The sequence below is a fragment of the Hippoglossus stenolepis genome, chromosome 21 (assembly GCF_022539355.2).
Source record: "Hippoglossus stenolepis isolate QCI-W04-F060 chromosome 21, HSTE1.2, whole genome shotgun sequence".
NCBI lineage: Eukaryota > Metazoa > Chordata > Actinopteri > Pleuronectiformes > Pleuronectidae > Hippoglossus > Hippoglossus stenolepis.
Window position 1 is genome coordinate 9,309,881 of NC_061503.1, and position 11,723 is coordinate 9,321,603.

The 11,723-nt window shown below is 46.0% G+C and overlaps 1 protein-coding gene across 1 annotated transcript in view; it reads left to right on the forward strand.

The window, feature by feature from the left end:
• The window catches only part of LOC118101080 (SH3 and multiple ankyrin repeat domains protein 1), a 29,617-nt gene extending 19,137 nt beyond the window's left edge, over positions 1–10,480 (forward strand). Inside the window, 11 exon segments of the mRNA XM_047338465.1 lie at positions 427–509; positions 680–804; positions 1,799–1,934; positions 2,111–2,191; positions 2,666–2,674; positions 2,864–2,890; positions 2,986–3,042; positions 3,217–3,338; positions 3,868–3,994; positions 4,077–7,275; positions 7,369–10,480. Coding sequence (XP_047194421.1) covers positions 427–509; positions 680–804; positions 1,799–1,934; positions 2,111–2,191; positions 2,666–2,674; positions 2,864–2,890; positions 2,986–3,042; positions 3,217–3,338; positions 3,868–3,994; positions 4,077–7,275; positions 7,369–8,269 — 4,867 coding nt within the window. The 3' untranslated portion in view covers positions 8,270–10,480.
• Positions 10,481–11,723: the final 1,243 nt, after the last annotated feature.

Here is an 11,723-nt window from a genome sequence, read left to right on the forward strand (position 1 = left end):
AGCTAATGCGGCGATTTAGGTGAATTTGGAAGTTTCCATTATCAGTGATGTGTATGTGCACATTTTTCTAATGTGCCCTGGCCCAGTGCTCGTCAGCTGTGGCTGGATTAGTCCATTGTATGGAACATCATCTCATGTACACTTCCGCCCATTGTGACAATAACTGTATCCCTGCCATCGACCATTTTTGTGCACCAGCGCTTTTTGTGACATTCTCAAGCCAACCTGTATTTGCTGCAGTATGATTTTTCATAATGTCATGCGGTATAGCTGTTTAATAAATGCTTTATTTGCATGACAATACATTTTTTTTATTTTGCTATAGAAGTCATAGAGCTCTCTTCCTCTCCAATTCTCTCTCCTTTTCTCCCTGTCTCTCTACATGTTTTACCCCCTCTCTTCTCCTCCCTCTTTCCTCCCTCTAAGTGACTACATCATTAAGGAAAAGACAGTGCTCCTACAGAAGAAAGACAATGAGGGCTTTGGCTTTGTGCTTAGAGGAGCCAAAGGTGAGCTTCTTATTCAACATTCACCACATTCCTCTGCCTTTTGTAGATTTGTCACTTTCACATGCTCGTTTTCTCCCTCTGTAATCTCTCCATCCCTCTCTCATTTTCAAACCCATGTTCTAGTTATCTATGTCCACTCATTCTCATCCTTTTTGTCTTATCCTCCCCAGCTCAGACTCCCATAGAGGAGTTCACTCCAACGCCAGCGTTTCCCGCGCTGCAGTACCTGGAGTCCGTCGATGAAGGGGGTGTGGCGTGGAGGGCGGGCCTGAGGATGGGGGATTTCCTCATCGAGGTGAGAACAGGATACATTTTGGACTGAAACGCACACAGAACTTTTTCCGATGCTTTGAGTTTTACTAACAACACGGTCTATCCAGAAGGATAAAAATAAGATTTAAAGACCTTACTGATGCACCTTTAGGATAATTCACAAATCAAACAGGAAGAGTTCCATGAAACAAGAGCTGGCGTACACATTTTCCAACTCACACAGCTTAAATGGATGATTATGCAACAAGCTACACTATGCACCATACCACATTCAGAGTGAGATGTTCCACACACGTATTAAAAAATCATATCACCAGTGCTTTCTCCACTGACGCGTTCTGAATGTAACATGTGCAGCTACGTTCCTTTAAGAGGCTCAAAAGTGGGCACATGAAAAAACTACATTAACTACACTAACCCTTTAAGGATGCACTGAACCAAAGAGTCAAATCTTTAAATATTGAAATTTTCCGGGTGGACGTGTTACAGTTTATCGGTCGGAGTCATTTCAGTGGTATTTTTTGTAGTTTTTATCATGTTTTAAAATATAAAAACATATCCTTATGGAGTGAATTTTAGTTGAGTTAGTGAGGAACTGCTGTATTTGTTATTGCTCTTCCTCTCTGACAAAGTAACCATTTTGTGCCTTTAAAAGTCCCCGTATGTTGCCTTGAAAAGTCGGTTCTAAAAATGGAAATCTCTATTAAATCTGACACATACAGCTAATTGGTATTCAACCTAATATGACTCACTTATGTAGCTGCCCAAGCCTTTGTACTGTAGTCGCTGTCTGAATTGCTGGTGCACCCGTCCAAAGCTAAGCTAGGTCGTAAAATTCATCACTTTATGCCAAATACCAACCACTGGAAACAAGTTAACCCTTGATGACATGACATATGGCGTCTCTGTTATTGTGTCCACCCGTTATGACAAGATTTTTCATTTAAATGGAAATGAAGGCAACACAACAGCTCATTCTGCATCCTTCAGTCGTTCTTTGTTTCTGTGTCTGTCAGGTCAACGGCCAAAATGTGGTGAAGGTTGGCCACCGGCAGGTGGTCAACATGATCCGACAGGGAGGCAACAGCCTCATGGTGAAAGTTGTGATGGTTGCTCGGAACCCTGAGCTGGAGGATACCACCCGGAAGAGGGGTAGGGGGGGTCAAACTTTCCTCATACGTTGTCATATGTTTCTGATGTGACGATAACGCTGATACCATGTTTACTTCACCCTAAAAGCCTTTTGCTGTGAGGTTGTCTTTGGTGACTGCATGTTTACAGAAGAATACTAAACATTAAGTCTGCATTTGGCTGACTTCCCTTGGCAGCCCCACAGCAGACGAAGAGACTGACTCCTCCTGCCATTGCCCTGCGCTCCAAGTCAATGACATCAGAGCTGGAAGACATGGGTAAGATGACATAGGAGAGCGAAGACAGAAAGCAACATATAAAAAGGAGCATAAAACAGGAAAGAACATATGAAAAAGAGATGAAATTTATGTCCCCCACTGTTTTATACTTTTTTATTTATTGGTGAGGGGGGGCACAGTTAAAAAAAAAAGCTTATTTTTGGTGGGTTAGTTGCTTCTCTGCAGGATGACAGTACTATGGCACTATTAGGGAAACACAGCATTAAATATTTACGGAGTTGATGCAGAAAGCCAAGAGAATGATGTGTGGGTGCGTTTTCATTTTTTTCATTAGCAGTAGTTTGATGGGGAAGTAGTCATTTGATTCAATGGCACTTTTAATAATACCTGGTGATAATTAAACCATGAAGTTACGAGATATAAAAGCAATTACACGTTGTTAAATGCCACTTGCCTGATGCCATCAATCACCAATTGCTTTGCTTCCCCCTGAACCACATGTGCTGCATACAGTGGACAAAGGTGGGAGAATCCTACATTTATCTTCTCTTATTATCATGTCTGTCCCCATCACCTTCCCTCTCATCACATCAGCGTTCACACCATCACATGTGTCTGAGTATGTATTTCATCCTTTCATCTGCTTTATACACATGCAGAGCAATTCTAGTCACACCTAATTTTCTGTTTCCCAAATTATGCATGCTACAGCGGCCTCTCCATGGAAAAAGAAAGCAGGTGAGTATCAGCCTCTATCGCTGCCCCCATCAGCCCCTGAGCTTTAATTAAAAGTCAGCCTGTTTGATGCTCCCTTCTCCTCCTCTTTTTTTCAGATTACGAGTCCTCTCAGGGTCCTGATAAGAAGAGGACAGTCTATCAGATGGCACTAAGTAAGGAATCACTCTACCCGCTCTTGTCATACTGTAGCACGGTGTTTTTACACCTTGAGGGGACGGGAGGGGGCTCACTGAAATCCTCCTATTCATATTTTCTCCCTTTACGCTCCTTCTTACTAACTCTTTACCTTTCTCCTCTGGCCTGGCCCTGCTCCGTCTTTGTTTTAGATAAACTGGATGAAATCTTGGCTGCTGCCCAACACACTATTACATCAGACAACCAGGGCCAGAGGGGTCATGGAGGCAAGAGGGACCGGAGCAAGAGCATTGTTCCCAATGTCTCCAATGAGGTATTGTTGGGAATTGGAAGGAAATTGTCCTATTAAGGATCTTTATACCATAACATCTTGCCCGCATCTTAGACATTCTTTCACTATTACGTACAAAATATTATCAAAAACTGAACACCTCTCTCCTAGTCCAGCAGTATCAGATTCAGATAAACAACACTGCTCAGGATGCAGCACATATTTAGTCATGGAAGTGACTAATGATTCCTATGTATAAATCAGCTTGGTCTTTAGCTTGTTTTTAGCCCTGTGTGTTGTCCTGCCCTAGAGACAATGATTGACAATGGACCACCCACATCAAACCGTTTGTTTAACTGTGAGTCAGCCTGTGTCCATTCATCTTTGCTCTGTTGCTTGATACACTAATACTGGTTTTGCTGCATTGCATTTTACTGTATATGAAATCGATATCAGCTCAACAGCCAGCATAATTTTTATATGATTATATCTGAGTTAATGTTTCCTTTTCTTCCTTTACTCCCTCCTTCCTTTGCAATTCTCTTTTGCTCCCTTGTTTCGACGCCTGAAGCAACCCTATGAGCAGCAGTCAGCCATGAGCATGGTGCAGCAAGGACCAGGTTTTGGCTACAACCAAGCTCATTTTCAACCAGGCCACGGTCCTCAGCATGCAGTCATGATGCGTCAAAAATCTATTGGTAACGGCAATTATTCTGAAAAGATTTCTGCCTGCTCAGTATATACGTGTCTGTTTGTAACTGCCTGTTTCTGTGTGCTCAGGTGTAACCGAGGAGGAGAGGCAGTACTTACACCCCCCTGCTATGAAGCTGGCTCGCAGCCTGTCAGTGCCGGGACCAGAGGAAATCCCCCCACCCCCTAACACATCTGCTCCAGAACCACCTTTATCTGCAGGCCCTCATCCTGTGAGAGGGCCTGCTATGCCCATACCCCCTGTATCTCAAGCCCACTACCAGGCCCACTCCCAGCCAGGGCCTTCTACTCAAGCTGGCTGGGAGAGGGGAGGCACTGGTGGGATGAACCAGCAGGCCATGGTCCCTACTCTCAGGAGACAATCGGAGGGACCGGAGGCATCCAGGAGAGGTGGTGGCAAGATGGGAGGGTTACGGAGAGGCTATAGCAGCGCTACGCCACCAACAAGCGCTAAACCTAAGGCCCCACAGGCACCGCAACATCAAGCGCACACGGCCAACCGGGAGCAGGCTGGAGGAGTTGGCAGGGGCGGAGCCAGGAGGGGTGGTCGAGGGGCTCTGATGAAGCAGTCAAAAGTGGAAGATGGGCTGCGACAGCAAAGAGTTAAAGGAGGTGCTGCAAAAGAGAAGAGCTCGATCCCCATTCCTACCATTATCGTCAAAGCACCCTCAACAAGCAGCAGTGGCCGTAGCAGCCAGGGAAGCAGCATGGAAACTGATACCTCCCATGATGTAGTAGACCACACCTCAGCTGATGCAACCCCAGACATCCCCAACACCAGTCTACCATCACCACTCACCTCCTCACCACCTCAGCCCCCGACATCCTCTTCCTTGCCTTCGTCAACTGTCGCCCCCTCTGTTTCCTCAAATCAAAACCTGGAAAACTTGGATTACACTTCAATTTTTGGTACAGCCTTTGGGGGAGGAGGAGGGGCACGCAGAGAAAGAGAACGTTTTCGAGATATGAGAAGAAAGAGCGCTTCTTTCTTCCTATCATCTGAGGAGGATACTCAAGGAGAGGCAGGAGGAGGAGCAGGAGATGGAGGAGGAGCACTAGGGGTAAGAATTCAGCCTTTGCAGGGCTCACAAGTGGATGTACCCATGCCTCGACTCCGGCCCTCGAAGTCTATAGATGAGGGCATGTTTTCTGGAGACAACTACGTCAACTATTCCAGCAGCATGCCCCCAGCCTTTGGCCTGCCTGAGTATTCCTCCCCTGTCCTTGGTCAGGATGGACAGCCCAAGTCTGCCCCCTCAGTGTATGGCACCCAGCCAGCTACTACTTTCATCCATCCGCTTACAGGAAAAGTTCTCGATCCTTCATCACCACTTGGCCTGGCCCTAGCTGCAAGAGAAAGAGCCTTAAAAGATGACCGCCGGACACGCCGAGAGGACAGACACTTTGGTCGGCAGATGTCCACTGTGGGAGCATTCCCAACCCCTGTTCAGACCCCAGCTCCTTCCCTATTTGCAACCCCCACACAATCGACTTACACTTCACCTGTGTCGCTCCAACTAAGCTCCACCACCACCTCGCCTGCATCTCTGAGCCGGCCACAGTCACCAAGGATATTACGTTTGGGAGGAGGAGGTGGGGATAGGACTGAGAGAGAAAAGGAAGGAGGGCCCAGAGAGGGTCTTCGAGTTCGCTTTTCAGAGGACAGAACCAATCAATATTCATCCCAGTATTACCCACAGAGTCCCAGGGAGAGAGAAAGAGAAAAGGAGTTGTACGACAGCAGACCTGCTTCATCCATACAGCCTCCTCCACCTCCGGCTCAACCTGCCCCCCGCAGACCTTCCTTTCTGCAGATGGACAGCACTTCAAACACCAGCTACATCCCTCAGTACACTGTCCCCACAGCCCCAGCACAGACAGATCAAGCTATGGGGGATGTAAGAGTAGGGTCGGGTGGAGGTCTAGGACTGATGGTTCTCCCTCCACCAGCTCCGTCAATAGACGCAGATGATGAGTTTGTTTTTGCAGATCCCTTGCCCCCTCCTATACAGTTTGCTAATGGTAAAAGAGAGAGAGGCCAAGAGTTTACTCAGCGCCATCAACATCCAAGTCAACACTCTGCTGCTGTTGCTCCACCTCCCCCACCACCTCTTCCATCTCCCAAGCCCTCAAATGTTCCCCAATCCTCTTCACAGGGTGGTGACTCTGCTGCCTCCAGCCTTACCTCCTATGACAGCGAGGTAGCCAACCTCACACAGTCAGCTCTCTCTCCATCTTATCCATCCCCTCAGATATTTCCCCCTTCCTCCACTACTACCACCACCTCTATTGCTGCTCTGCCTCCTTCACTACACAGACCTCAGCCCATGTCCCATTCTCATGCCTATTACAGCAGCGTTAATGACCCCTCAGTAGGTGGCCACACTCTTGCCCAGGACAGAGGTACGGCGGCCCTCACCACCACCATGACATATGCTACCACAACCATGACAGCCACTGTTGCCGCCACCACTACAACCTCACCTGCATCCTCTGACTACAGCATCAGCCTGGCTGGGCCCAAGGCTGGCCTCACCGCCGGGGGTAAAGCTGCAGACCACACTCATCACACCAATATTATATCCAAGAGCGGAGACTGGCAAGACGGTGTGGTGGATTCTGGGATTGAGGAGCTGGACAGTCACAGCAGCAGCGACCACCATTTAGAAATGCTGGGACTGAGTGGTTTGAGAGGAGAGAGGGGAGGGGTTGGAGGAGACGGGCGAGGAGGAGAGATGGAGAAAAGTAGCGAACATCAGGATCCTTGTACAACCTACTCAGGTGGGCAAACATTTGAGGTGCACAGTGCCAAACTGGCAAACCCTGTGTTTCCAAAGATGACTCATTACAAGGAGGGAGGAGGGAGGGGCCAGTCTGTAGCACTACGCAGGCAGAACAGCACCAACCCTGCTCCACTGCAGTTGCACAGACAAAGCAACCTAGAGGACGCCAGGCTAGATGAAGCTCTCATAGATGAGAGGAAGCAGAGTCGATCCAAAATGGAAGATGGCTTTAGCACAGCTCTGGCCGCCTGCTTAGAAAGACCTATTGACACCCGATCGGTTGGCTGGGGTGAGGTCGAGGAGCATGAGCAAGGTGGAGGAGTCCAAAGAGGTGGTATGGTCTTGGAGGGCCGCAGGCTGCACTCACCTCTTTCTGGTGTGAAGGCCAGCATCATTACTGAGCTAAGCTCCAAGCTACAACAGATGAGTACCATGAAGAGTATGGATGACTGGAGCCACACTCCAAAATCACCCACCATGCATAGGTTTGTTTGTTGTCCTAAAAATAACAGTTTTTATATCTGTTTTTATCTGTTGTAAGAATTTAATATTCACAGGTGCATTTTTGTGTCTTTCAGGTATTCAGCAGATTTTACTGATGCGTATCACAGCCCCCCCACCGGCCGCTCCACCTCGCCATTACCCACCTACTCCCCACAGCACCGTCAGATCCTGACACCCAACCTTTCAGCCACCCCTTCTATGTCCCCTACTCCTCAAGTACCAGTTCAGCGCAGCTGGACCCGATCCCCTTCCCCACAGATGCCTACATCTCCGGTTCTTTCCCACCCTCCCCATTCCCCGACCTACTGCCCATACCCAACATCGCCGAAGCATCGCTCCAAGTTCCGTAGACAGACTTTTGATTTCCAGTGCAGTCCCACTAAGGAGATGCGGTCCTCAGTCTCTAGGCGCCGTGCTCCAAGCCCTCTCATCTATAACACCGAACAACCAAACTCCACCCCGCCTAGGCCCTCCTCACTCCCCATACTTCCCACTACACCTGTCTACAACAACCCGTTTGACTTTCCCGGGCCCCTCACTCCTCCTTCACCTGGCCTCCCTCTAGGAGACACCTACCAGGCCTCAACACCTCCATTGTACTCCCCAGCCGGTGTTCCAAGCCAAAATCCCCTACTTGTCTCCCGCTCTCTCTCCCCCACCCACTTTCTCTCTGGAGCCTCCTCCCCAATGCATTTGCCCCTCAGCCCATCTTGTCTCAACTATCCCCATCTCACCCCTCCTCCACCAGCCAAACCCTTTGCCGTCAAACCCCTGCCCTTCTGGACCAAGTACGACGTTGCAGACTGGCTGGCTTATCTAAACCTGAGTGAACACAGGGAGCGTTTTATAGACAATGAGATTGATGGATCGCATCTGCCTTCGCTCACCAAGGACGACTTCTTGGACCTGGGAGTGACACGCGTGGGACACCGAATGAACATCGAGAGGGCACTGAAGAAACTCACTGACAGGTGAGGGAGGACCACTAGACTCTGGAACACATAGAGGCAACGGGATCAAAAGGTCAAAAAGGAAGGTGAAGGAAAGTCAAAGTGTCTCATTCCTTCCATAGCTGGACCTTCCCCTTTGTTCATTCGATGCATATAATTTGATAAGTTATTCCATCTTCCCTCCATCCCTCTCTCTCTCTTTATTAATCTGTTTTATCAACCCTATTTAGTTTGCTTCATCTTTATTTCATTTCTGCCCATTCTTATTCTTTGATTTGCCCTCCCTCTCTTCCCAGGCGGCTCTCCTCTCCTTTGCATCTCACTACTTCTCCCCGAGACACAGACTGAGAGAGCGAAGGGGAGGGACTGAACAGTGGACATCAACAGGCTGAATTAAGACAGTTCTGGACATGTGGGGGGGGGCTATTTCAAATTTGCTTCACATGTAAAGACTATTGTTATGAGACTTGTGGATTTCTGGTCAAGAAAGGGTATGAAGAAATGAAGAGGATACGAAAACAACGCTCTCCAACTGAAAGATTCTTTAAAACTTTTGACGGACAGGCATTTAATTAACACACCGTTTTGTGCTGTAAAAGACGGGTACGCTCACATCGAATGACGGATGGATTCTCGCACCGTCTGCAGCTCAGCAGCACTGAGAAAACTTTGGTCTGTGTTCGAAGACAAGTTGAAAAGGTGCATCTTAAAGGGTGAACCCCTATGAAGTGTTGTTTTCTGGTGAAAAGAGAAACATTAGAGCCACATCATGACATCAGTTTTGTAGCTTTAAGTATATGGGTGTGAGTACTGCAGCCAAAGTCAGAATATGAGATAAAGGGGTTTTGTTTGTAAATGATGCTAGAGGAAATTGATAGACAACAATAGTATTCTTTTTATATATTTGCCATATACCCCCAAAGGATTCCCCCAGTAGGCTTTGTATGTACGTACTTTGCGAGCACTAAATATATCTTACATGTTAAACTGGATTCACTATTAGTAGAACCATTTGTTTTGTACTAAGTGCTGATCGCAATCATTCATTTCAAACAGGTCAGGGTATTTTAAACTGTTGAATTGAAGGTATGAATAATGAGGGCATACAGATGTTCAGACAATGTTGTTAGGAAATGAGCTGCTATTATTTTCCTAATCATTCTATAGAAAAGGAGAGACAGTATTTGAGAGCAACTGAAACAGGTCTGCATGTCACTTCAAGCTGCAAATCGCTCTTTAGACTTAATGGGTGTTCACGGCCATAGCACAGGTCAAGGGATGGATCCATCCTCTCTGATGCCATAATGTTGAGCGCTCTCTCTCACACAGCAGGTGATCAAAAAGGGCTTTTTACGGCTACTCTGTCTGCCTGACTTCCTCAACCTTCAGCCCCTGTGAGTCCGTGTGTGTCTGATTTTGTGCGTGCGTGTTCGTCGGCCTGCGTCGGTGGCTAAATGCTTCCCCTGACCTACACCTTTTTCGATTTCTAAGGCCTTTTCCAAAACATATTTATAACAGTCAGCGAACAAGACTTTTCTCACCAGTTGACAATCCCAGTGTTTCCCCTGTTCCACACATAACCCTTCAAAAAGAAAACGCTCTGACCCACTTTAAAAAAAAGTTTTTCCTTTTCCAAAGTCAAAACTGTATATGTTTCATAGAGGTGAACATGAACACCCTGCATTTTTTTTTTTTTTTTACATGCCAGTTTAGCCGTTCCTTGCAGAGAATTCAACACATCATTTATAGATCTATATGTAATGATGATGATGACAATGATAAAAAATATAGTATAATAAAGATAATATTATTAAGTATTTAATCATTTTTAAGAATCTCTGTCTTCCAGTTAGTGTGGACAAATTCTTTGATGCTTCGTTTGGTTTATGTTTTAATTTGGGGTTTTCAGTCAATGCTTTCTCTACTGCTCTCCAGTGAAGCTGACACGTTATTTAATGTATATTCTCTCTATGTGAGTTTACAAATAACGACTCTGTTCTCATGCTGAGTTGCCTCGATGCTTTTACACGATGGATGCTATTCCAGAGAAGTGGAAGGACTGAGCAGTAGTGTAGAAAGCATAACATGCTATGAATTAAAGAGTATTTTAGGTCTAGCATAATGCATTATGAATATGACTTCATGCAGTATGAGTGTAAGTATGCAGAGATAAAAAGGTATATATATAAATTATATATATAAAGTTTTGTTTTAACTAAAACAGTATAAAAGTTGATAGAGGTACAACTAAGGTGTTGAAATAAATGCTAAGATAAACTCTGACCCTGCCATGATTCTCATTTCTCCTTGGATTCCCTCCTCTGACAGTTTCACATAATGATCCAATTTAAAGTGCTGTGTTTGAACTGAGTCAATTGGCAGCGGCTCGTTTTAGCCCCACGGTCGTTCGGCACAACATTGTTTTCAGGTTCCTGGATTATTTTCCCATCGTGCTCAGTGAGGTAAAAGGCACAAAAGAGGGGAGCTCATGGGGAGGGAGAAGATGAGATGGCTTAATTCAAAGCGAGCAGTGGCTGCGTTCATGCAGCAAACCAAGAGACGCCTGTAAGGCATGGAGAAGGATGATAAACAACTTGGAAGACTGTGATATTGTTTTCGAGAGCTGTGGCCAGTTCACTGTTGAAAACTGTAAATACTATTAACTGCGTCCTTGTGTTCCTGTAGATGGGGTTTGCTCATAGGTAGTAAAAGTTCAGATATCTGGGTTTGCTCTTCTCGCAGTATGACAGGAGGATAAAAACTTCCACTACTCATGTGGGTTTGATTAGGTTTTTATATTTTACTTTATTTATGTGATCTGACTCATTTTTGTTCAGTCACCAGGTCACTCCATACTGTTTTCATTGAGACAACTTCTCTGCTAGAAGCTACAGACGACCCTAACAAGTTAAAGTAGAATCCATCAGGTGTCACACGCTGCTTTCACACATACACTGAATTCCAGTTTTCATTTTCCTGGAAATTCCCAGGTTGTTGTGAACGCATATGTCCGAGTTAGTTGCACCGTAAAATGTCCTGAAGGGGCCCATATGAGAATACAACAGGAAAATTCACAGCCAATGAGAATGGGAATGTTGATGTTTCTAAACACATGACGAACGGAAATGTACAAATATCTCAGGATGAAAAAAAGAGCTATACACGTAGAAGATGCTCTGAAGTTGATATCAAAACTCAGCCAACACAAGTACAAAAGAACATATTTTATCTTGTCAGTTTTGGAACAGTGGTCCCCAAGATACTGTTGGAAGAAGCTGTTGAGATTAGTGGATTTTTGAAAACGTCTAATTTTAAACAGTATTTATTGCAGAGAGGAAATCTAGACCAGATGCCGTCATCAGTAAACAAAATGTAACTCTGGATGACACGGGCAAATATCCAGAAGAGTGCAGATGCAGAATAAGTCAACAGAGAACATGATGCATATTCCCCCCCTCTTTGACGGCCTCTCTTTCTAG